Here is a 27,623-nt window from a genome sequence, read left to right as displayed (position 1 = left end):
GTTTAGCTTATTGCTACGTGTTGTAACGTCTGTCGGGCCATGTTACAAATGCCCATAAAACATAAGCTTTAAATTGATGGATAATATCATACATCCATTTTTCGTTAACCTTAACCTTATGCCTGCTGGTGGCAAGTGATTCTGCCTTTGCGACCAGTGTAGACCAATATCAGCCTGCACATCCGTTCTGTCTGACCATGGTCTGCACTGTTCGCTATTCAGTCAGTAAATTTTCAGCGAACACCCTTTTTAACAATTAATGGTTCTCTCCAAATTGAAAGATGGACAAGTTCATTATAGAAATTTAGAAAGGTAAGGGTTAATTTGTCCAAATGGAAGCCAATCTGGCTGAAGAAAAGTTTATAATGGATCGCTTATATTCATTTGTAGTTTATCACTGTTAGATAATATATAATGTTATTTTTGTATTCTTTTTTTCTGCTGAAGAGAAGGATAGTATCAAACCCCCTTTAAGGATTTTCATGAAAATTGAGTCAAATGAACCCCCCACAAGACGATGTGCAGAATATGAGTCAGCCATGTCAGTTCAAGGTCAAGGTCACAGCTAAAATCAAAGGTTTACCTTTCACTATCCATAGCAGTGGCGGGAGATTTAGCTGTCTTTCAGACTGCCTTGTTTCAAATTAAAATGGGTATATCTCCATGACTAATGAAGATACTGATCTGAAATTTCATTTATGTCAACAGATTTATTTGGCAGATCCTTCTTTTGTTCACTTACAATATTTATTTTTTTAATTACTTCCCTTTTACGTTTCTATAAATAGCTTATTTTTAGTAACTTTTTTAGCTCACCAGAGCACAAAGTGCTCAGGGTGAGCTATTGTGATCGCTCACCGTCCGGCGTCCGTCCGGCGTCCGTCCGTCCGTCCACACTTTCCTTTAAACAACATCTCCTCCTAAACCAACAGGCCAATTTTGATGAAACTTCACAGGGATGTTCCTTGGATGGTCTTCTCTAAAAATTGTTCAAAGAATTGAATTCCATGCAGAACTCTGGTTGCCATGGCAACCGAAAGGAAAAACTTTAAAAATCTTCTTCTCAAAAACCAGAAGCCCTAGAGCTTAGATATTTGGTGTGAAGCATTGCCTAGTGGACCTCTACCAAATTTGTTCAAATCATGACCCCGGGGTCAAAATTGACCCCGCCCCAGGGGTCACTTGATTTTACATAGAAAAATCTTAAAAAATCTTCTTCTTGAAAACCAGAAGCCCTAGACCTTAGATATTTGACATGTAGCATTGCCTAATGGACCTCTACTAAAGTTGTTCAAATCATGACCCCAGGGTCAAAATTGACCCCGCCCCAGGGGTCACTTGATTTTACATAGGAAAATCTTCAAAAATTTTCCTAAAATAAACCAGAAGGCCTAGGTCTTAGATATTTCACGTGTACATTGCCTAGTGGACCTCTACAAAATTTATTCAAATCAGACCCCCGGGTCAAAATTGACCCCGTCCCAGGGGTCACTTGATTTTACATAGGAAAACCTTAAAAAATCTTCTTCTCAAAAAGCAGAAGCTCTAGAGCTTTAGATATTGACATGTAAGCATTGCCTAGTGGACCTCTACTAAATGTTGTTCAAATCAGACCCCGGGTCAAAATGACACCCGCCCTAGGGGTCGCTTGATTTTACATATGAAAATCTTCAAATATTTTCCTAAAATAAACCAGAAGGCCTAGAGCTTAGATATTTCACATGTAGCATTGCATAGTGGACCTCTACAACATTTGTTCAAATCATGATCTAGGGTCAAAATTGACCCCGCCCCAGGGGTCACTTGATTGTACATAGGAAAATCTTCAAAAAATTTCTAAAAATAAACCAGAAGGCCTAGGACTTAGATATTTGACATGTAGTATTGCCTAGTAGACCTCTACAAAATTTCTTCAAATCCTGACCCCGGGGTCAAATTGGCCCCGCCCCATGGGGTTACTTGATTGTACATAGAAAAATCTTCAATATTTTCTAAAAATAAACCAGAAGGCCTAGAGCTTAGATATTCAACATGTAGCATTGCTTAGTGGACCTCTACAAAATTGTTCAATATTGACCCCCTCAGGGTCAAATTGACCCAGCCCAAAGGGGGTTACTTTATTGTACATAGGGAAATCTTCTAAATTTGTTTAAAAAATAAACCAGAAGGACTAGAGCTTAGATATAGGACTTGTAGCATTGCCTACTAGACTTCTACAAACTTTGTTCAAATCATGACCCCCGGGTAGAATTGGCCCCGCCCCAGTGGTACTTGATTGTACATCGGAAAATTTTCCAAAAAATTTCTAAAAAATCATCAGTTGACATTTGAAACATATTAATCTGGTGAGCGATCCAGGGTCATCATGACCCTCTTGTTATTATTGGCCGTAGGGAAAAACCGAGACCACTTTTCTGTGGTACAACATGGATGGTACCTCCAATTTTTAGGTGTATTTTGACATATCTATACCTTGTAAGAAATTTTTTTTTTCTTTTTGGCTAAATTTTTCTTCGCTTTGTTGTTCCTGTCCTTTGGACTTAGATATTTTTTTTTGAGGACCTTCTTGTCCTCAAGTGCAATGAAACAGGTGAGCGATATAGGGCCATCAGGGCCCTCTTGTATAACTGATTACCCCCCCGATTGAATCAAATGATTTATATCAATGAGTGCTTATAGAACTATTTAAAAATTTCATATTTTTAAATTAGTTGGACTGAGCCAATCAGGGTAGATAACAAGGATTTAAATTTATGTCAAATTACCCCCCTTTTTATTTCAAAAAAAATGGGTGTATCTCCGTAACTAATGAAGATACTGATTTCATTTATGTCAACAGATTTATTTGGCAGATCCTTCTTTTTTTCCCACTTAAAATATTTTTTTTTCGTAATTACTTCCCTTTTACGTTACTAAAAAATAGCTTATTTTTAGTAACTTTTTTATTACTGCCGTGGGAAAAAAAACCGAGACCACTTTTCTGTGGTACAACATGGATGTACCTCCAATTTTTAGATATATTTTGACATATCTGTACCTTGTAGGAATTTTTTTTTCTTTTGGTTAAATTCTTCTTTTTGTTGTTTCTGTCCTTTGGACTTAGATATTTTTTCTAAGGACCTTCTTGTCCTCAAGTGCAATGATAACAGGTGAGCGATATAGGGCCATCATGGCCCTCTTGTTTTCTTTTTTTGTGCATACGACTATAGCATACTTGTGGGGGAGGGTGTGCATTGTCACCCAAAAGCTCTTGTCAATGACAGCTCTTGTTTTACTTATGTAGACTTTTGTGTTATAATTATTATGTTCATAAGTATTTGTTTTGGTATTTTTTAAATAAATAGATTAAAATCCCGTGTTGAAATTTTCAGTGATTGTTGTATTGTTTCAATATGGTATTAAGTGGCATTTGTACGAACAAATGATTATGAGAAATGAAAAAGAATTTTAAATGCAATTTGGAAATATGTTCGTACGTACGAACAAATCTGGACTGTTTCAAACAAAATGTCAGAACTGAAAGTACTTTTGCATACAGACCCTGGATTTGTTTCGTATGTACAACAAATTCCCAAATTGCTTTTTTTTTTTTTAAAGTTAATTCTTTTTCGTTCTCTCATTTGTTTTGTACATACGAACAAATGCAGGCTGCTCATTACGAACAAATGATTGTGAATGAAAAGAATTTTTAAAAACAGTTCGGAATTTTGTTCTTACATACAAACAAATCTGGCTGTTTTGAACAGAATATCGGGTTGAAAAATAATATGGACAGGATTTGTTCGTACATACAAAAAAATTCCAATTGCATTTTTTTTTAAAAATAAATTCTTTTTCAGTTTTTTCATTTGTTCGTACTACGAACAAATGACAGTGAAAAAATGAAAAAGAATTTTTAAAGCATTTGGAGTTTTGTTCGGACGTACGAACAAATCTGGGCTGTTTGATCAGAATTGAAAAAAAATACGGACAGGATTTGTTGGAACAGAATATCAGAATTGAAAAATAATATGGACAGGAATTGTTCGTACGTACGAACAAAATTCCGAATTGCATTTTTTTAAGAATAAATTCTTTTTCAGTTCTCTCATTTTTCGTAGTACAAACAAATGATAGTGGAAAATGAAATGAAAAAAAATTTTTTAAAGCAGTTTGGAATTTTGTTCGTACTTCCGAACAACCGGGGCTATTTGAACAGAATATCAGATTTTAAAAAAAATATGGACAGGGTTTGTTCGTACGTACGAACACAATTCCAAATTGGGATTTTTTAAAGAATAAAATTTTTTTTCAGTTCTCTCATTTGTCCGTATGTACGAACAAATCCAGACTGTTCATACGTACGAACAAATAATAGTGAGAAAAGAAAAAGAATTTTTAAAAACAGTTTGGAATTTTTTTGTACGTCCGAACAAATCTGGGCTGTTTGAACAGAATATCAGAATTTAAAAAAAATATGGACAGGGTTTGTTTCGTACGTACGAACAAAATTCCAAATTGCATTTTTTTAAGAATAAGTTCGTTTTCAGTTCTTTCATTTGTTTCGTACGTACGAACAAATGATAGTGAGAAATGAAATGAAAAAGAATTTTTAAAGCAGTTTGGAATTTGTTCGTACGTCCGAACAAATCTGGGGTGTTTGAACAGAAATCAGAATTGAAAAATAATATGGACAGGATTTGTTTGTACGTACGAACAAAATTCCAAATTGCATTTTTTTAAGAATAAATTCTTTTCAGTTCTCTCATTTGTTTTGTACGTACAAACAAATGATAGTGAAAATGAAATGAAAAAAGAATTTTAAAGCAATTTGGAATTTTGTTCGTACGTCCGAACAAATCGGGGCTGTTTGAACAGAATATCAGAATTGAAAAAAAAAATGGACAGGATTTGTTCTTACGTACAAATAAAATTCCAAATTGCATTTTTTAAAGAATAAATTCTTTTTCAGTTCTCTCATTTGTTCGTACGTACGAACAAATCCAGACTGTTCTTACGTACGAACAAATGATAGTGAGAAAAAAAAAAGAATTTTAAAGCATTTGGAATTTTGTTCGTACGTCCCCAACAAATCTGGGCTGTTTGAACAGAATATCAGAATTGAAAAATAATATGGGCAGATTTGTTCGTAATTACGAACAAAATTCCAAATTGCATTTTTTTTTAAGAATAAATTCTTTTTCAGTTTTCTCATTTGTTCGTACGTACAAACAAAAGATAGTGAGAAATGAAATGAAAAAGAATTTTTAAAGCATTTGGAATTTTGTTCGTATGTCCGAACAAATGGGCTGTTTTTAACAGAATATCAGAATTGAAAAAAAAAAATGGACAGGATTTGTTCATATGTACGAACAAAAATTCCAAATTGCATTTTTTTAAAGAATAAATTCTTTTTCAGTTCTCTCATTTGTTTTGTACGTACGAACAAAATCCAGACTGTTCTTAAAGTATGAACAAATGATAGTGAGAAATAAAAAAGAATTTTTAGAGCAGTTTGGAATTTTGTTCGTACGTCCGAACAAATCGGGCTGTTTGAACAGAATATCAGAATTGAAAAAAAATATGGACAGGATTTGTTCGTACGTACGAAAAAAAAATTCCCAAAATTTCATTTTTTTAAGAATAAATCTTTTTTGATTCTTATTTGTTCGTACTACGAACAAATCCAGGCAGTTCATACGTATGAACAAATGATAGTGAGAAATGAAAAAGAAATTTTAAAGCTATTTTGGAATTTTTTTCGGAGTCTGGACAAAAACTGGGCTGTTTGAACAGAATATCAGAATTGAAAAATAATATGGACAGGATTTGTTCGTACGTACGAACAAAAATTCCAAATTGCATTTTTTTAAGAATAAATTCTTTTTTGGTTCTCTCATTTGTTCGTACCCTTCGAAACAAATCCAGGGTGTATCAAAACGTATGAACAAATGATAGTGAGAAATGAAAAAGAAATTTTAAAAGCTATTTGGAATTTTGTTCGGACGTACGAACAAAATCTGAGCTGTTTGAACAGCATGTCAGAACGAAAAATAATACGGAATATGGATTATTGTTCATAACGTACGAACACCAGGATTTGTTCGTACGAAAAACAAAATTCCAAATTGCATTTAAAAATGTGAGAAATGAACAAGAATTTGTAAATTTTATTTGGGAATTTTTGTTCGTACGTACGAACAAAATTTTTATTTTCTGTTGCTGTGTCTGCGATTTCCCTTTAAAATTTTTTCTGTGATTTTCACCAGTAAAAACTCCGTATAGCGGCAAAAAAGAGGGACAGACCGGAAGATCCTCTTTTATTCCGGAAGCAGATTAGGTATATCCTGAACTTTTGAAAAATCAGGGTTTAATCAAATTCTACATTGTAGATAAAAGTTCGATCCAAACGTGCAGAACTACCTTAATTGAGAACCATGTACCGCTTTTAATGGAATTGCACCCCGTGTATCATTGAAGGTTCCATGTACACTGCCGTAAGAATACATCTATGGATGTATGCACTTGAAATAAATACAAATGTTGAAGGGCTGGAGGCCGTAAAGGTTGCATGCATTTCCACTGCTGCCCGTGGACAGGCTTAATCAAACCGAGCCTGAAACAATTTCAATATTGTCGTGGCTGTTGACCTGCGGAGTTTCCACTTTTTCTATTGTATGTTTTATAGGGCTAAATTGTAGCGGACAAGTTACATTATTCTATTGTTAAACCTGTTATAAGATGATTGAGACCATAGAAATTCTAATGTAATGCAGAATACAAATTGTAGCCCAGTGGCATATAAAATGTCGTGTTTTCAACTCGCTACATTTTAGAAACTCCAGACACTCGCTATCTTCTTCCATAAATATCAACTAATTTGATTTCTTTTGATATACCTCGAACAAGGTGCGTGTTCAAAGTATTTGAAAATAAATTAGTTACCCAATCTGTCTTTTTCAAGTTTCTTTTTGAGCATTAGATGCAAAGTATTCAAAACAGATGTTCTAATAATAGCATAAACCCTGTTTAAAACGTTTTGATCAGCATGGAAACGGCCTGCATAAGAAATATGCATGTACAAGTTTATTTAGTTCCATGAATGACCATAATGGTAGTAATTATACTCATCATTTCGAAGTAGTAAAATCTCCAACGTTGTTTATATAAAATAGCACATATTCCTAAAGATCTCGATTAAACTTTTAACCAGACTTCAATTGCTGTTGTGCAACACGGTGTTAAAAATAATGCTACCCCTTCCGCTTCAATTATTTTTTCTGAGAATCGTGGTGGGCCATATGCATGTATCTAGTTAATATTTACCTTTTATTACGTTAACGTCAACGTGTCATCAATTGAATGGTGCAGTGCTTTTCGTCCAATTTAATTTTGAGATATACCCTGTAAACACCTTTAACCTCTGGAAACGTCATAAAATTAACTTTTAAGTCGTATCAGCACAAATCGTACATGTATCTAGAAGAAAAGGTTGCATTGCTTCAAAATTGAAAAACATTTTTCTTCAGTAATTTTACTCATTCTTGTTATCACGACCGATGAATAACAAACATGTAAAGTAAACTTCGTGTATCACGTGATCATCTGCATATTAAATTCAACGTCCCCTACCTCACGATTTATTTGATGAAGTATTGCTCTAAATTCATTATCAAGTACATGTATGTACTTCTAGCAAAACTAAACTATATCTAATTATACCTATCCCCCACTGTGTTCCATTTTTGTTTGTGTGTCTTATATATATTTTTACTTAGTCTATATACTTTTATTTACTTACCGCTGTGTACACATCCATGTATACATTGATGTATTGTTTCATATTCAGTGAGGCTATTGTCTTTAATCGTATTCCTTTACATCTATATCAATATCTTCCTTCAACATCAAAGTTCATCGAAAAGTCTATTGCAGTTGAATATTGTTACCTCGATATCGGTTAGCTCGATACTCCGGTTAGCACGATGTGTTTGAGTCAGTCCCGATTTTTCCCTATTTAACTTAATGTAATTATTTATCGTTACCTCGATATGATTAGCTCGATATTTCGTTAAGCTCGATGAGATTTTTCAGTCCCGTCAACCTACCTGTACTGCTTTTACACCTGGTTTCGTCGATATCACAGTTTGTCAGAAAATATCCATGTTATTTGTAAGGTGTTAAAAGTCAACCTATTGTTGTCCGCCGATGTATTAATTATATTCAAGTCAGTTTGTATTTGTTTTTTAATATTTAACCCAATTTAAATGTCAGGAAGTTTTGCATTTAATTCCCAATAATTAGTCTTATAAAACATCATGCAAGTAGGAAAGCTGTTTCCAAATATAACAGCTAACTTTGGATGAAATATTTTCTGTTTGACGGAGTGAAAATCTACTATTTAGGATTAAGTAACAATATGCGTATTTATTTGTTTGTTTGTTTGTTTTGGGTTTAACGCCGTTTTTCAACAGTATTTCAGTCATGTAACGGCGGGCAGTTAACCTAACCAGTGTTCCTGGATTCTGTACCAGTACAAACCTGTTCTCCGCAAGTAACTGCCAACTTCCCCACATGAATTATCAGAGGTGGAGGACTAATGATTTCAGACACAATGTCGTTTATCAAATAGTCACGGAGAACATACGCCCCGCCCGAGGATCGAACTCGCGACCCAGAGGTCCGTAGACCAACGCTCTTACCTACTGAGCTAAGCGGGCGGGCATATATGCGTATTTAACTGGCAAATTTGCGTTATCGAAGCACAGTCAAAATGACTACGCAACATTATCACTGCATTCAGACTTGTTTAGGAAAGGAATCAAAATGCTAATGTTTAAATGTATATTTTCAAAAATTAAAAAGGTTATATGTATATATTTAATTAATATGTTTTATTTGTCAATAAAATGAAAATCATAATTCCGTTTAATATTATTTCTTTCCCCTTTCAAGCCCTCTGGAAAAAAAGCATTAGATATAATAACAATATAGGCGTCCACCACAAGTACAAAGTAGTCCTTAATAGTCGATATCGTTACGTCGAACTCCAGATACGTCGATGCAATTTTTACAGTCCTTTGAATATCGAGGTAACGGTATTCGACTGTATTTCGTTGCAGTGCGTACAAGGTTGGAACAGTCACACATTTAGTGAGTGTCAACCATGTTGAATGAATAGCTGTGACTCCAAAATACGTTTACACCATTACAATTTGAGAAAGGCAAGGGATTATTCATTTATTTCAAATTACATTAATATTTGATTAAGTGAAACACTTACTAAGGTTAAAGGCTTTGAACAATTGTATCCTTTTCAACATTTTGTATATAGCAAATGCGTAATGGGGAAAAAACAACTTTTGGACATCTAATGTTATACTGACTTTACAGAAATATAACGCCAGGCAAATGCGAACGTCAACGTTGTAAAATTTTGTTTCTAGTATCGTTTATGATTATTTTATGAAACATGTTTACCGATAGATATATTTTATCCCGATTACTTTTAATAAAAGCCCCCTATACGTTTATCAGTCATTTCTAAAACAAGAAAATATTTAACATATTGCATTGCAATGACTTTTCCAAAAAAAAAAAAAACAGAACAAAACACAAATTACTAGAATACAGCGACAATATCATGCTTAGCGAAATAATTCAAAACTTTATGTAATCAACAAAACCTGGCACTGTCTCTTATATCATCGGTTTGATTAATTCGTGGTTAGAGTTGAGTACGTTCAACTTTCAAATTGGATTTATTTTATATATACATTTATATTTAGTGCATTTTGGGGTGAATGTAATATAATGACCTTCCATTAGAATCTTCTAAGGTAAATATTGAGTTCTGGCGGCCATTTTGGAAAATGGCCGCCATATCGGCCATCTTTACAGATATCAAATGGGTCCCATGAAAAAAATGTTTTTAATGCTTTAATAAATAGCTGTGCCAATTTTAGTGCTTTTCCCATTTTCTGAAGTATTTTGGCATTTTCTGTTACGAATTGATCGCACTATAATTCCAAATTACATCCAAAGAATATAAATCCTCTCTTGAAGAATATTTTTTAAATCCAAAATATTAATGAAAATCCTTCAAATATTAAATGTCCAAACTGGTAATATTTTGTCATTAAGAAATACAGGAAAGTTTTTCAATAAGGTAATACTTTAGGTTCTGCCCGGTCCCCAGACAACTTTCTATTTAAAGCATCTAGCACTTTCATATATCACCAAGAATACCATGAAAATTCTGGAAAATCCAGAATAACAAAAACTTTAAAATAATGTAAACAACCTGTTTATCGGTATTTGTGATGGAACCGTCTGGAAAACTATAGAATATGAATAACTGACGACATACATGATATCTCATAACTAGGTCAGGCTTTACAGTAAACAATGAGTCAACAGTACAAAATGATAATAATGTAAAGCACAAGAAGAGAATGACAGCACAAAACAATTGTCGCATAATCAATTCTAAATTATTTATCTCATTTTTTTCTATTGTTTAGGTAACTTTTCATTTTATGCCGAAGGCACGCCGTTATTATTTGCGCCTGTAATTAAAGCAACTAAGATAGTCCGAAACCCAAATGAAACAGAGATAGCTGCTGGACGGAAAACTGTTTACGACACCTGGTTTGCCACGTTTCCTGCAAATAAATTTGGACGACCTAAGTATGATATATATATGCGTTATTTTCTATGTTACAGTTATTTGATAATGAAACTTCGGTAGGTTTATCTAACTGTTAACGACACAATGCCTCGTCATATATGTCCGCCCGCCCGCTTAGCTCAATAGGGAGAGCGTAGATCTACGGATCTCGGGGTCGTGAGTTCGAGCCCAGGGCGAGGCTTATGTTTTCCGTGACGATTTGATAAAAGACAATCATTGTGTCTGAAATCATTCGTCCTCCACTGATGCATGTGAGGAAGTTGGCAGTTACTTGCGGAGAACATGTTTGTACTGGTACAGAATCCAGGAACACTGGTTAGGTTAACTGCCCGCCGTTACATAACTGAAATACTGTTAAAAACGGCGTTAAATCCAAAACAAACAAAATCATCAAATATGTACTAAAACAAGGGTTGAAAATGTCGATTTTTGATAATTATCACAAAATAACAGACAATTGATAACAAATATTTTTATCATGTTGTTCAACTTTATTACAGGTATAATTTTTTAACTTTTATATTTTTATATCTTCTAGGATTTTGTTGCCGGGGTCTGGCAGTGACTATGCACCGTTTCGTGACAAGCTTGGAATTCCTATTATTGACCTCTGGTATACATACGATGTAAGAAAGAAACACTTTTGTTTTAACTGTTCAGAATAATATATATATATATATTCTCTACGTCTTTTGAATAGAAAGGACAAAACGTTTATTTTCGTATTAATATCACTGGTGCAAAATTTCAAGGGCTGTCCTTACCGTGAGAATGCACGTGTGAACTGGCTTCATTCATCAAAAACAAAAGCAAAGCCACGTCGTTCGAAAATGGCAACCAAAATATCTAAAGATTATTAAGTTTTAGATAAAACCCATCTTTCACACGGTATAGATCAAAATAGAACCTACAAGACCGTGCGCTTAATCATTTGATTTAAAGATATTATAAACTGTATTTTCAGCGGAATGAGAAGTACAAGTTTAGGTGGGCGGGTCTTTTGGGGCTTTTCTGTCTTGATATTGTACTGACATTAATTCATATTTTCAAAACTCATGAAAGAAAAACAACTTATTTTTGTAGCAAGCTACTTTCAAAATGTAAATTTAAGGATTGAAAGTTATTTTTGTGTGTGTAGATGGGTTTTAACCTCACCAGGACTTGTAAATCACCAAAAGCGTTGGAAGTGCGATTCGTGGATTTGCAAGAAGTCTCAACCTAGATTAAGCACTTGTAAACGCACAAAAAAAATGTGATTCTTAAAACTGACGTTGCGCAAGATACTTGTGAGTATGACGTAACGTCAAAACTTCATAAAAATTTACATAACCACGTCGAAATAGAATTTATCGCAGTACCACTTGACTCTCCAGTGAAAGAACAAACAATTTGACATCATTGCGACGTTACGTTATTACGTTGATATTACATTTTATCTTGCCTCCTACAAGTTTCTTGCATTTCTGTTGGTCAATAGACGTCCCGTGGAGACAGGATATATTCCATATCCTGCTAGTATATTTCAGATATGAATTTTGATTAAAACAAAATGGCTGCCACACTGCTGGCTTAATTGAATCAAGCCAGATTATTTATCAACTCCGGTGATAGTATCGTTTCCGAGAGTAAATTTAGTGTTTTCTTGCCGATTTCATTCAGTCTGGCACTCTTGTTTGAGATATCAAAAAACAAAACTTTAATTTTTGACTTGACTGCGTTCTAGCTTTTCCTGTTAGACTTCTGTCTTTGATTTTTATGCTGACTACGGTATAATTAACACACATACCTCTGTTTTGTAAATGTATATATTCTGGACAAATGTGTATGCAAAAGCTTACTCCTTGTTAACAAAAAATAATACAAATACGAAATAGATTATCTTATAAAAACTACAGTACTCTGCTGACTGCTGAATTCAAATCACTTGCTCGTCACGGATGTGGATTGGCGTGTAATTTTTCATGTGAGGAAGCCATATCCATCTGGCTTACAGAAGGTTGGTGGTTCTTCCAAGGTGGCTGCCTGTGATGACATAACGCCTGGTCCTTATTCAGAATTAAAGGCTAGAAAGTCGCCATATGACCTTTATTTGAGTCGGCGTGACGTTAAACGCAAGAACAAAAACAAAACGTTTAAAATGAGGGTTATTATTATTATATTATTATACCAGATTTATATAGCGCCCTTTTCATGATCAATTTCACGTTCAAAGGCGCTTTACATATTTCAAATGCAGCCACACAGGGCGCATAATTCATCCTCTACTAGTACAGACACAGAGCGATCTGACCAGAGGGACAGAGTGAGACAAAGCCCCCACGACAGAGAGATCAGAAGTCAGATACAGGCTTGTCCGGCTAACTTAGCCTAGCTCGTTGCGAACAGACAGCCTGGTTCTTTAACGTGCCCAGTGTACAGCACTGATACACTGATTACTTTATCATACCAGATTTTTTTACTTCTCATGTAATGTAACCTATGTATATATATATTTCTGTTAACAAAACCTAAATGTTGATGTTTGGTATTTTTTCAGCCTGATCTTGCAGTATTGTCTTACCCATTATATCACTCCGTTTATGATACTTTCTATATGGTGGATAAAATCGCAGACAGAGGTTTCAAGGTATGTCAGCTTCTGAGAAGTCCTTTAACCACCTGTGAACGTTTAAGATTCACGATGCGCTATGACAGTTTTTCGAAGTGGCCTAAAGCATTTAACAATTTCTTCCATGTTCTTTTTCCTAATTCAGGTGTATTTTCCCAGAGGCTTTTACTTTGACCTGCCTTAGCATAGTTTTAACAATTTCATTCGTATATGGCTTATAAAGTAGTGTTTAAACAACGTTTTCCAGAAGTGTATACAATAAATTGTGAATCTATCATTTTATGACATGTGTATTAATTATCTGATAAAACATGTTCCGTTATAATGCTCTGTTATTGACAATTTCAACTAAATTAAAAATAGTAAATATTTTCTTTTAATAAAAACTATTTTTTTCATAAAACATTTACAGACTTGAAGGAATAAAATAGAATAAGAAATTCAGAACAAATGCACGTTTCCAAGATTTTATTAATAACATCTTAGTATTTATATATAACATTATCATGATATCACATTCCAATAATAATAAAGACACATGCTCAGTAAAGAACAACTCTTATTCAAAAACGTGAAAGAAGGAATCGACGTTGAAATTTCAACTAAGAAATTTATATTCATATAAATCGTGTTTTTCATTCAAAAAATCTAAATACAATAGTTCAGTACACATCATTACATTAACATATCAAATGTAGAACATAAGCTCCGGTATTTGAGTCTGTTTATAGTGCTTTTGAACTTAGTCTATAATTAGAAATTTTAATCACCTCACTCAGTAACTAGGGTTTTGATTGGTCAGATTATTTCCATAATATGTTACAAGGTCAAACATTTGAGTTATTGTGTTGTACTCATTGACCGTGTGGCTTTGAGAAAAAAAAAGATGCTTTAATGTCCATCACACGTGGTCTACCTGTAAAACGGTGTTCCGTGGTTAAAAGGGGTCAGATTCAGTGTGAATTAACTGTTCTTCGCAAAATGATGTAGATTTTGATTTATTAACGGAATTTACATCAGCTGTGTCACTTTGTGGAATTTAATAATATCTTTAAAGACACCCCACATAACTGTATCCTTTTGTATTTCCATGATGATAATTATACACGATTTACATGAAAAAATTGAGAAATACAATAATCTAGTGACAAAGTGACAGTGACATAAGTTAGGCCAAGACAATGTGTTTATTGTCTGAACAGTCCATTAAACTTTATTAGGTGTATGCACAGTACTTGATGTATTAAGTTGAATTTAAACCACACTTTGTTTCTACATTCAATTTTGTAAGATAGTTATCTGTCTATGTTTTTAAAACTATACTGAAGAAGGATTGACTGAAAAAGTTCGCAGATAAAGTTGTGAAAAAAAACACAATTCAGGGAGGCCTAAATTGTCCATCTGTCATCTTGTAGAATAGCTGTATTATATCAGTATTATTAGAATGAGTTGCATGAAGTTCATGTTGGAGGAAAAAGTTAGTCACTAGGCTGTGATGGGTCTTTAAAAAGAAAATAATTGAACTTCCTTTGCATATGGACGTTTACAAAAGCTTTCCTGTCAGCATGCGATTTAACTGTTAAAAATGGATAAGTCAAGTATTTTATCATACCAATTTATAACAAAACTGGCAGTAGCATGTTAGTAAAAGCATATATCTCAGATGTCAAGTACATATGACCTACCCTTGACCGAAAACAAAATAACAAGGGCAAATCCAGCTTGAATTGTCAAAAGAATTCTTAGTTGTTGTTTTTTTTTTTTGGTGTTTTTTGGTGTGTGTGTTTTTTGTTTTTTTTTAGAATTTGCAGTTATGAAAAGAATTTCAATATTTTGTTACAGACTAATTTTCAACAATAGATATCACATCTTTAATAGGAAAAAGAACAACAAAATACCAAGTCTTTTTGAAAAATAACTATTAACTAAATAGGAAATTTACAGTTACTTCTTTCAAGTTTCTAAAGAACTGTTGTCCTGTTCTAACAAATATTCATAGGTAGACTCTGTTTTGGTTTTAAAACAATGTGTAACATGTAACAAACCATTCATGGTATCCTTAAAGATGAAATGTGTAATTGGCAAAACATATTTTTAGACAAAATAAATATTTCGTTTTAGTTAAGTTTATTTTGGCAAAAAAATGTATGGAATACATACAGAACCGTACAAACAAATTATTCATGAATATGAGAAATTACAAAATATCTATGATGTATTTATTAATCATAACCAGCTAAAAGGATAAATACTAGGATAAAGCATTATGCCATAGAGATAAAACATGCAGATTTATATTAAATATTTGAAAGATAATGATATCTTAGAAAAATAAAAACAAAACATCAACACGCACATATAGGTAAAATAGTACAAAATTTCAGTCTTATTCACATTAAAGCAGTGTATGAATAAATTTATACATATTTACATTATACAATGTCAGTAACTGATTTCTTTAAAGGAAAAAGTACTTTTCCCTACATATGAGTCGCACCATGAGAAAACCAACATCAGTGCGTTTGCGACAAGCATGGGTCCAGACCAGCCTGTGCATTCGCGCAGTCTGGTCAGGATCCATGCTGTTCGCTTTCAAAGCCTATTGCAATTAGAGAAACCGTTTGGGAACAGCGTGGATCCTGGTCAGACTGCGCGGATACGCAGGCTGCTCTGGATCCATGCTGGTCGCAAATTCACTATGTTGGTTTTCTCCTGGTGCGGCTCAGTTATATTTATATACAAGTCATGGTATACAGGGTAATCATCTAGAAAGACCTACAAGACTCAATATAAAAAAATACGATTTATATATCCTGTCATTTTTCCTTTAAATTTCCATACCAAGTCAAGCCACAAAGCATGTGGTTACATTTTATTTTAATCTTAATATTGGACTACGTTTTGTTTAATGATGAAAAATGCAGTTAATATTGGGTTTTAATGCTTTTCAAGATAATGTCAACATATTTGCTCAACTTCGTAAGCTCTTATCTGTTTTCTGTATTAAATAATTGGTCAAACTTCAATGAATTATGATTCTTAAAATAACATGATCATAAACATGGCCTTATGTATGTTCTTGTTTGTTTGTTTGTTTGTTTGTTTCGGCAACGCCGTTTTTCAACAGTATTTCAGTAATTTAATCGCGGGCAGTTAACCTTACCAGTGTTCCTGGATTCTGAACCAATACAAACCTGTTCTCCGCAAGTAACTGTCAACTTCCCTACATGAATCAGAGGTGGAAGACTAATTATTTCAGACACAATGTCGTTTATCAAATAGTCACGGAGAACGTACGACCCCGCGATCCGTAGACCAACGCTCTACCTACTGAGCTAAGCGGGCGGGCTGTTCTTATCTACCTGAGTGTCACAACATGTTACGCATGTTGTAAATTACAGTATACACCTGTTGAATCGTTTGTCAGTCAATAGTCAAACTGTTGCCCGAGGTGCGAAGGTAGGTTTTACTGTTGACCCACAAGCCATTCAATACTTGTTTCATTATATGCATCAGATATAAATTTTCGCATTTGTTCTATCCAAATTTAGACTTTTAAATTAGCCAAACAAAATTTAGTATCGAACGTTTGGATTTTAGCCCAACCAACAAAGTTTAGTGTTGAACTATAGACCGATCAGTAGCACACCAGTGAAGCATGACCAGTAGACCATGCACAAACTATGGACCGACGATTTATTCAAGGAAGAGCTGACGGCTTCAAATAATTACATATTAAACAAGTATTAAGTCATTTGTTATGTATTTTACAGTACCATAAAACGATGGGTCAGATTTGGACAGAAGTGACACGTGACTTGGCAGATAGTCTTCTTTTACCTTTCAATGTATCAGATTACTCCAGCGTATTGAAGGACCTTGGTGAAACGTTTATTACAAGATTTGACAAAGAAATGAGAGGCCATGGCTTAGACACTTGTATGTCATGTTTTGTTTTACAAGACAATGTTAAGACATGTTGAACAAAAAATCAGAAATGATAAACTTTTCGATTGCTCTGTTTAATGGTTAATATTTTGTACTTTTTTCCATATCTTAATTTCTAATCCAAATTTCTAAATCCATGCAAATCCTTGATGACAAAAGTTTTTTAGTTTGTATAACTTTCGTTTATTCGGCTTTTATTATAAAATAGTATTTTATGCATCTGAGATTTGATGCGTAGGGGTTCAGTAGAAAAAGCAATTTTGAAGGACACCGAATCTGTACTTTTTTGTTTGTATTTTAGTATTCATATTTCTTAACAACGTGATAGGATTATAAACCAATGTACATCAATTATTTAGAATTGCCAAAATATTTGTTAGGTTTAATTTTATAGCGTGTTCCTTGATGCTGTTGTTCAAAAGTAAATTTCATCATGATTTGCCAATATTGACTTAAAATTCGCTGCAAGAACATACAATATATTAAGTTAAGTGCATACTTCAAGCTTTAAATATTTTAAAGCATGTATACACTTTGTCTTCAGCACTTCTGCAGAATGCAATTGAAAATTTTACAAAGGAAGCAGAGGAGTTTGAAAAGCGTATAAAAACAGCCAACTTACAAGAGTGAGTTTTACATATAGACTATGCTGTATCAGGGCTTTGTGCAATAAAGTGAAAAATAAATGATGATAATACATTTTAACAGTTGAAAACAGATGCAGAATGTATGTTTGACATCCATATATGACATAAGAGAGACAGATTCGCAGTTGAATATAAAAAAATATTATCTTATGATGCAAATACATTTTATATGTAACAAGAATGTATGTTTTTTTGGTAATCAACCTTTGGTCAACCAAATGCATGATGTATTGAAATGCTTTCGTTCGAGCTCATCTGAGTATCGCAAGGCATAATGACAAAACAGAAGTTAAAGTAATATAGTTAATCAATTGTAACATCACGTAACATTAATGAGCTGCACCATGAGAAAACCAACATTGTGCATTTGCGACCAGGATGGTTCCAGACCAGCCTGCGCATCCGCGCACTCTGGTCAGTATCCATGCTGTTCGCTTACGGGTTCTCTAATTGCAATAGGCTTTGAAAGCGAACAGCATGGATCCTAACGAGACTGCGCGGATGCTGGGCGCAAATAAACTATGTTGGTTTTCTCAAAGTGCGGCTATTTGTATTTTTGTAGCCCTTTTGTGGTACGGCGTATCAATGATCAACTGATGCAGCTGGACCGAGCATTTCTAGATCCCGCTGGGTTACCAGGAAGAAAACTTAAGAGGTATGAAGTGTTAATATCCAATTATTTATTCAGTGCAGTATCACTAGCCCACAATTATATGAAATGGTGCAATATGTGGACCTTAAATACTTAATTGCTATTTATACAAAACTAAGAAAGGGTAATGAAATTGCACTTTTTGTTTCCCCCCCCCCCCCCCCCCCTTATAAGCGGTGGGGGCATATAGATTTGGTCTTGTTCGTACGTGCGTCCGTCCGTCCGAAGTTCCAGAGTTATGGCCCCTGAAATAGTCAAAAATGCACATTTTCACCTTGTGGCGCGCCTAACTCAAAAAGTATTTAATATAAATTTATTAAATCTTGCATGAGTCTTTATCATGAACTTGTACACCTCTTATTTTGTGTCTGCCTCCATCCCCTATTTTCAGAGTTATGGCCCCTGAAATATTCAAAAATGCATATTTTCACCTTGTGATGCACCTAGCTCAAAAAGTATATGATATAAATGGATGAAAACTAGCATGAGTCTTCATCATGATATAAACTTGCACACCTTTTATTATTTTTTTTTTTGGCTGGCTCCACCCCCTATTTTTAAAGTTATGGCACCTGAAATAGTCAAAAATACACATTTTCACCTAGTTATTTGACTAGCTCAAAAGTATTTGTTGTAAATTCATGAAACCTTGCTTGAGTCTTTATCATCATGTGACCTTGCACACTTGGCATTCTTCTTGAGAATCTTAGCGCTTATGACAGAGTTACCGCCCTTGAAATAGCCAAAATAGTGGATGTTTTGTTTGTGATGCTCATAGCTCAAAAAGTATATGGCCTAGAATAATGAATCCTTTTCATAAAATGTTTGTTGAGGCTAAACCCCATTAAGACTGCAAACATTTGAATCATTTTCCCTTATTTGTGACAAATGTACTAGTCTTGGGCACTTCTATAATATTTGGATTTCGCATTCGAAAATAACAGAATAATAAATTAAAAGTGAATCAAAACTTATTTCTTTTATGTTTGCCTGAGGAAAAGAAAGAGTTCAATAGGATACTAATTGTTTCAAAATTACACAGTCTTAGAATTGTGCAAAGGTGGCTTTTAAACAGAAATAACATAATGTGTTGACAGTAGGCATACGGAGATATAACGCAGTGCATCGCAGTGAAACAGTTAAAAACACTTCCGTGCAACGTCACTTAATACAGTTTATACTTCTGATAGCATTCACATATAGAATTTAACAGAAGTTGAGGGAATACGTGCTGACAATTCAAACAAATCAGACCTTCTGAGAAAATTTCGAATGAGTCTTGAATGTTAAAATACAAAGGTAAAAAGAAAAGACTAGGGGTGGTAAATCGTTTAAAACGTTAAGTATAGATTAACAGCACCCTTTTCGGCTTTTTTGAAACTGTTTATGGTCAAATGATATTTTTTTCTTACAGACATATTTTATTTGCGGACAGCACGATTGACAATTACTCAGGTAGCAGTTTTCCTGGTCTTTCAGACGCACTAGTTGAGATATCACTTGGGAAAAATGATGACAAACAGTGGAAAATAGTCCAGAAACATTTCTCAGTGATTTTATTTACAATACAGTCAGCTGCAGGAACATTAAAAGACGTATCTGATTTTATGTATAACTACTAAAATAATATCTAGAGCCGATTTATGTACGTGATGTTGCCGATGAAAACTTTTAATTTTTGAAATTTCTTTAAGTGTTAAATACAGATGTATATTCCATTGTGAATGTGCTTTACCTGAGAATCAATCTGGCGGCATCTGGGCAATGGTGTCCGGCATAGACTAGCCACTAGACTGATATCAAATATATTTCTAAATTTTACCCATTTTTGTCGAATTCAATTTCATAGAGACAAAAGCCAGTCTTTTTTAGAGATTTTCACAGAGGAATGATGTTAAAATTATCATATTGGACATAGGATATACATTCAATCATAAAAATGTAAAAAGATATATCATAGTCTAGGAGCTAGTCTAGGTCCGGCATCGCAATGGTTGATTGTGAGCACAAGTTTGAAGTTAACCAATGGTAAGACTGCATTCTGAGACAAGGTCAGTTGGTTGAGGTATCGCACTGCTTATGTTAAACACATTTACAATGTAATGCCATTACACAGTTATTCCATCTAACAAATAAATATTATGTGTACGTCTTACAGCGATCCTTTCATTTCGATCTAAGACAAAACTATATGTATTGTGATATGAAGTTTGCTTACATTGTTTATATTATAAGATTATTTCACTGGTTGTAGGTGCACATGGGAATACCCGGCCTCGAGGGTAACTGTTTAAGGCGGTACCCAGGCTCTACCGAGTTACCGCGTAAAAGTAACCCGAGAGCCGGATATCCCCATCTGCTCTTACAGGCAGTGATAGAATCTTTTTCTTGCATACCTAATTCAAAAAATAATACTGAATATAAAATCAAGCGAATGAATTTCTTTTCATTTTAGAACTATTTTTCTTCAGCAGCGCATTTAAACAAAACGCGGGAAATCATCGTCAGTAAACAGGAAAAACGTCATGACGTTTCAGACAAATAACAATGTTTAGTTCCAGTTTTGTTTTATCGCTTGCAGCGTGGCATTATGTATTTAAACTAAACTTACGTTTTTTTTAATCAAGAGATATGCTATATTATAATAATAAAGAGGAAATATCAAGGTATTGGATTTTATTCAACTACATGTATATATTACACCCCGGGGTGTAAGACTAAGCTTTCCAGCACCGGTTAAAATACCGGAAATTCCCGTCTGGTATGCAAGAAATACCTTTCTATGATAACAATGAGAATAACAACAAATAATAATAATAGCTTTATTTAAAGATGATAACATATTTGACTATAGCCAGTCTAACATAATTATGGTCCAACGAAATAATACATATTTTGTAATGTGAAAATTCATCTTATCATAGACAGTGAAGTAAAAGACAGTAATCAAAATAATGTATTATGAACAAATTAATTCTATTAGACACTATACTTTCGCATTTTCATTTTCTACTGAATTTGCTAAACCCGGGAATCAAACTTAACTGGTGGCATAGTTATAACGTCATAACGCCACTGCTGAAGGTCCATAAGTGTTTTTGTCTCCGCCTACAAGTCAGTAATATTTACCTTTTCATCATTTGTCATGTGTCTGTGTTAAGACATATTGGAAGACTTAGAACCTTTTTCTTATTATATAATTTATCAGCTACGTTTTACATATCTTGTAATACTGTAATGTGTATATTTTATAAAAACAAGGTAAATCTTATCGGTGATCCAACTTTCTGCAAGATGCTCATCATTCAGTAACCATAGAATATTGTCAGTAATGGAGTATAAATATAGATGCTGCAAGTTGATAGCCGACACCGTTGTTAAATTGATTGTTCTACTTCATAGTTTTTGGCAGCTAATTCTATGACAGATTTCCCAAGACTTTGCCAGTCTGGAATAAGTTCATATAGTCCGTCCTTTTCTACAAGCTTTGCTCTTGTTAGTCTATTGAAAAGAGTGCGTAACAATCTCGACATAAGGTCTGGATTAACCTCCTCTTTGAAGAGCAGAATAATTGGTTTTCCCATTTCATGAGCTTCTTTTAATTCCATTTCACACCAATGACTTGCACAGAAAGATTTAGAAATCACAAATATAATGACGCAGGACTCGGAAATACATCGTAAAATTTCGTCAATAATCGAACGCCCCAGACAGAAGTTGTTATCTCCATAACAAATTACTTCCCTTTTACAACGTAGTATCTCTTCGAAAGTTGTATTCAATTTAGGGTAAATAGTATTCAGAAAACATGCGTCGTCTTCACTTGAATACGATATCTGACACAAATATTGTTCTTTCAATATACCCTTTTTAAAGTCCTTCAGAAAGCGTTTTCGCTCGAATTTCTGTTTTTGTTTTCTCTTTCTCCTACATATACATATAATCAAAATGATAATTCCTGCAAGAAGTATAAGACCTCCAGTCGATGCACCTGGTATAATAACATCTCGATAACATAACCAAATTTTTGAATTCCGCAGAGAATCCTTATTGATTTCTGCTTCTTCGCTTTCCATAGAACAGCGATATGTTCTTTTAGTGTATTGTTTCAAGAAAATTACCCATTCCATAAACCGAACACTATCACAACTACATTCGAAAGGGTTTCCAGACATTTCAATGATAGTTGTTTGGTTACTTCCGGCGGAAGCACGTGTTTTAAATAACAACTGAATGTCTGTTAAGGGTTTATCTTCTATGAATTTTATACGATTTCTGGCAATATTCAGAGACTTTAGCCTTTCTAAATGTGTCAAAGTAAACGTTACTGACTTTAAATGATTATCTGCTAGATCAATTATCTCTAGCGCAGCATTGTTTCTAAAAATATCACGTGGCATATTTGAGATTTTGTTTTCGGCAAGGCAAACGTGCTTTAAAGCGGTGTTACTCAAAAGTAAATCCTTAAAATCAGGTAAGCTTTCCATCTGAAATAGTTTGTTTGATGTCAGTTTTAAGATTTCAAGCGCATGCGCATTTTGTAGAGCTAAAGGGGATATATACTCCATTTCATTATTAGATAAATCCACCTCTGTAAGTGCATTATTCTGTGGGAGAATAATTGATATATTAAAGTACTGAACATTGTTCTCTTTAAATTGCCACTTTTTTAGATTGAAATGACAATCTGAGATATTCAGTATGGTATTATTCATTATGACTGGGCTTCGAAACAGTGTATTTGAATACAGGTTCTTAAGTCTTAGAAGAAAAAATTGTATGAACCCTTGACGTAACTCATCACATTTTCTTATGATCCTATTATTCAGAAAATCTTTGTCTGGCAGGAAAAATTGCACCGGAATAGCAGATATATTCAATGTTTTGAGACCTTGAAAAAAGGAAGTAAATATGTTATGAAGTGTAAGTAAATCAACATGGTTGGGAAACATATATGTTGTCTGGGATACATCAAGGGTCGTAAGTCCTGACGTTTTCATCTGTCGGGGTTGGAATTGGTTGATTTTGAAGATTGTTTTCCGTAGAGACAAACTGGTAACTTTCATTTTTTGAAGAAGGTCATAGAAATTTTCATTTATACTTAGTTTGTCTGTATTAGCACTGGATACGTCTTCTAACACCAAAATATCTACTGTAATATTGGCATGAGAAAGAGCTGCAATTACGCTGTTTATATTCAGATAGCTGCACTCAAAAAACCGAAGTTTTTGGAGGTGTTCAAGTTTGTGGAACGAGTACAAGTGAAACCCATTAATCTCCACGCCTTGTATTCGTAGTTCTTTTAAGGCATATAACTTACTAAAGCACATACTTCCAAAGGTTACCGTGATTCCCCCATACTCATTTTTATAGCGTGCGTTTATATCTAAAGCAGCTACAGTTTGCCAGCTTTTGTGAGAAAAAGATCTGCCACTGAAGTGTATATCAAGTGAATATATATGTATATACACTTGTGTTATATTAGAAGGTAAAATAACTGGAACAATGTTGTCGCAGACTACAGTAACTGTGTCTTTATCTGAAGGTATACATGTCTGATTTGTCAAATTTAAACAGAAGACAAATATTACAGCAAACGCAGTGATCATTGTATATGTAATAGATCTCATTTTCATCTGTTGCTGCATGTTATTTTCTTTATTTCTGAAATAAACAAAATAAACTCCACATTCCAATTTACAATGAAATTATGCTACACATTAAAATAGGTAAAAAGAATAAATTTCTGTCGGTATGCATACCTGCTTAGGGAATAAATTGCAATAATATACCTACCTATTAAAGTAAAAATGCTTTTTTTTAATCACAAAAGCTTGTTTTAACCTTTAGCCAGCTGGTGACAAGTGATTCTGCCTTTGCGACCAGTGCAGACTAAGACCAACCTGCACGTCCATCCAGGTCAATGCAATGTAATGTTCGCTATTCTGTCCGCAAATTTTCAGTGAACACCACTTTGATGAATAGGTGGTATTGCCCAAATTTAATGATAACCAAACCATTTTAGATTTAGCAGGGTTAAAGTTCATCCAATGTCAGACATAGACATAAAGAAACTGAAACAGGGTAGCATTCACACCGTGTGACTGCCAACTCAGTGATCTTCATTTAGTTGATCCAGCTTTTGATTTCTTAAAAACGCTTCATAAGGATTTAAAGTAAGGGTAAAAAGAAAATAAAAAAAGAAATGTAAATCACTTGAATTCTAATTATCTTTTTGCTCTTTTCAGCAAAACAAATCCAAAATTTATAGCGATAAAATGAACAAATACTATTTGCGAATTAAGAATAAATGTAAACAGCGATTGAAAGAAAATGTATAAAAAATTTGATTATTGCAGTAGCTTATTTTCATATCTTAAACGTACCACGTATAAAAGACGAATATGGCAGAGGATTGGCATCTGAAACACATTATATCGTCAGGTCTAATATTACAGGAGTCTTACGAATGAATGGAAATGAACCGCGCCATAAGAAAACCAACATAATGCGTTTGCGTCCAGCATGGATCCAGACCAGTCTGCGCATCCGCGCAGTCTGGTCCGGATCCATGCTGTTCGCTAACGGTTTCTCTAACGCGCTACGTTGGTTTTCTCATGGCGCGGCTCAAATGATTAATTTACTCATATCTTTTTCACCCGACAATGTTATCAAATAACGCCAAAAGGTTTGATTATATCATAAATTGGCAACCATAGAGGCTGAATAATCAGTTCAGATTTCGATGATAGTAACTATACCCTCAGTTGTTACATATTTAAATTTAACTGGTTATTTTCACAGTAAACATACATTTTGTTATTTGGGTAAAAAATATTAAGTAGACCTTTTTATTCGTTGGAAATTATAAAATGGCCGGGTAGAATTTGCTAACAGCTATTTGTTTGTAAGATTAAAATGATTTTCACTCTTGAACAAGAGAACTTGCATCTTGAAAATATTGCATGTGCATGCCGTTCACCGCTCTGTGATAAAACTTCATTCACGAATATCATTTTAAATAATATTAGTTCTATTCAATAAGTAGTACGGTGGCACAGAGGTGACATAGATGTTTTTATATTAATACGTGCGCACGTAATAACTAATACGTGCGCACGTACTAGTACAAAAAACATCATCGCACATACTAAGACGTGCGCACGTACCAGTATAAAAAAACGTAAATAAGTCCAGTTATCATCTCAATGATGAATGATGAATTTAACGTCACATCGACACAAGTATAAGTCATATGGAGACTTCACAATTTTTTATGGTGGGAGAAAATGCCCTTTCACGCATTATTTTATCACGAGTGGGTACAAAATGTACCTGAGTAGAATCACCGACCGGCCGGGCGGCTTTCTCGCATGAAAAGATCAATGCCACGAGCGAAAAAGGAAGTGATTTGAAGTCAGCGACCTTAACCACGCGGCCACAGAGACTCCTCTTACTGATGAAGAGTTTAACTCAAAGTCGTTACGGAATAATGACGAACTTCATAAGCATCGGTCTTCAAACACTGGCTCCCTCTCTTTGTTGGAGGTGAGTTGAAAAACAAGCCACTGACACTTCAAAGGCCGGAACTACACGGGAAATGTAAACAAAGAAAGAGGGTGTGTGAACGCTAAATGATACAATTTTGCTAAAAGATACATCTGAAGTGTAATTATTCAAAACTGACGCTAAATGATACAACCAACATTTAAAGATACAAAATTGAGGCTTCCTAAGAGATACAAACTAACGCTAAATAATACAATAAAGATAGTTTTAGGCTTTTGAAATTGGCGCCAAAAAATAAAGATTTTATGCAGTATATGGAAGTTTTCTTAAATTGTTAACAATTTGCGATATTATTAATTCAGTTTATGCACGACTTGTCACACGAAATTTTATCAAAGTTTTGTATGTTTCCTGTTACATTAACGTAATTATACAAAATGACAAATCTATTTGAAAAAAAAAACTTCCGAAAATTGAAAGGATATTTTAAGGATGTTTTTCAATGGAGTGGGCGAGCGCAATCAAAAATAAGCAGCAAAGTATATTTTGTTTGTTTCCGAAAAGGGGAACGAGCGGAAGATCCAACGAACAACTTTTTGATTTGGTGATGCCTTAGTTATTCGTGATTTTAAGCTGAAAGGCATCTGCGTACTCAGATCTAATTACAGAGAAACATTTGGACGAGTTTTTCTGTTGAACAATTAAATCTTATTTTGACGTTTTAGACAGAAAAAAAGGCCTAAGTATATCCTTATTTTTCTTTGTGATAATGAACGGGAAGTTATCTTTTGGGATAGCGAGTTCGAGATCGAGGTCAATTAACACTTTTCCTGCTAAAGTTCGACAATGAATTTGTCCATCTTTCAATTTGGACAGTACCATTAACTGTTGAATGGGGTGCAAACCAAAAAAAGAATACTGATTGAAAAATGGACAGTGCAGGTTACGACCAGACTGCACGGATGATTATGATCTGCACTTGTATCAAAGGCATAAATATTCGTGTCCAGCAAGATAAGGGTTAATTAGACGTTTGCTGTTTTTTCTACCTCTTAAAAAGACTCTTGTATATTCTAGTTTAGCAATAAAAAGTGTTAACTTACTGTCGTTTTCTCTGTCCAAATCCTGTAAGAATTCCTATTGTTGTTCAATCAACTCTAGTTAAAGCCATTCACAATATTGTAATTAGATGAAAGAGAATCCTTATTTTCATTATATATAATGGTAACAAGATTTCAATATATGTTGTGTATTACAATAATACTAAAGCGTCGTATCATTAACGTGCCATTAACGCTCAGGACAAAGGCACTTATAAAAGTCTGAAAGTATGGAAGCCCTGGAGGGACATTTGACGTCCGTACTTCATAATTAAAACGTCTGACTTCTACATTTCTTATTTGCAAGTTCTGGACTTCTTACTTCCAACTTCTAACTTTCGCACTTCTGATGTCCTGACTTCTGACTTCTGACATCCCCCCACCTCCCCCACCTCACCCCCGTTCCAACTACTTACTTCGAACTTCCTCACTTCTAAGTTCTAACTACCTCGCTTCCGACTACTGACTTGCAATTTCTTCACTTCTAACT

The 27,623-nt window shown here is 34.1% G+C and overlaps 2 protein-coding genes across 3 annotated transcripts; one reads left to right on the top strand and one right to left on the bottom strand.

Moving 5' to 3' along the window:
• The first annotated feature begins 10,480 nt into the window (after positions 1-10,480).
• Positions 10,481-20,679, top strand: LOC128557556 (N-acetylated-alpha-linked acidic dipeptidase 2-like). The gene is made up of 7 exons (XM_053544943.1): positions 10,481-10,668; positions 11,208-11,295; positions 13,206-13,295; positions 17,051-17,216; positions 17,770-17,851; positions 18,435-18,527; positions 19,939-20,679. Exons 3-7 carry the CDS (start codon positions 13,263-13,265, stop codon positions 20,144-20,146), a joined length of 582 nt encoding a protein of 193 aa, XP_053400918.1. The 5' UTR covers positions 10,481-10,668; positions 11,208-11,295; positions 13,206-13,262; the 3' UTR covers positions 20,147-20,679.
• Positions 20,680-21,332: 653 nt separating this feature from the next.
• Positions 21,333-27,360, bottom strand: LOC128557553 (toll-like receptor 6). 2 transcript variants are annotated; one of them, XM_053544935.1, is made up of 2 exons: positions 27,137-27,360; positions 21,333-24,188 (listed from the first exon to the last, which is right to left on the bottom strand). In XM_053544935.1, exon 2 carries the CDS (start codon positions 24,170-24,172, stop codon positions 21,902-21,904), a length of 2,271 nt encoding a protein of 756 aa, XP_053400910.1. In that variant the 5' UTR covers positions 24,173-24,188; positions 27,137-27,360; the 3' UTR covers positions 21,333-21,901. The 2 variants fall into 2 exon arrangements, with proteins under 2 accessions (XP_053400910.1, XP_053400903.1); XM_053544928.1 differs by lacking the exon at positions 27,137-27,360 and adding an exon at positions 26,011-26,603.
• Positions 27,361-27,623: the final 263 nt, after the last annotated feature.

This window comes from Mercenaria mercenaria, chromosome 1, assembly GCF_021730395.1.
Source record: "Mercenaria mercenaria strain notata chromosome 1, MADL_Memer_1, whole genome shotgun sequence".
In the NCBI taxonomy this organism is placed as follows: Eukaryota; Metazoa; Mollusca; class Bivalvia; order Venerida; family Veneridae; genus Mercenaria; species Mercenaria mercenaria.
Note: the sequence above shows the minus strand (reverse complement) of the source record. Positions and strands in the feature narration are given on the sequence as shown.

Coding starts and splice junctions, on each gene's coding strand:
- LOC128557556 (XM_053544943.1), top strand. CDS start 13,263: ATGGTGGATAAAATCGCAGACAGAGGTTTCAAG. Junction 13,296..17,050: donor TCGCAGACAGAGGTTTCAAG/GTATGTCAGCTT, acceptor TGTATTTTACAG/TACCATAAAACGATGGGTCA. Junction 17,852..18,434: donor AAAACAGCCAACTTACAAGA/GTGAGTTTTACA, acceptor GTATTTTTGTAG/CCCTTTTGTGGTACGGCGTA.
- LOC128557553 (XM_053544928.1), bottom strand. CDS start 26,036: ATGCTTATGAAGTTCGTCATTATTCC. Junction 24,189..26,010: donor ATGAAGTTCGTCATTATTCC/GTAACGACTTTG, acceptor TGTTTATTTCAG/AAATAAAGAAAATAACATGC.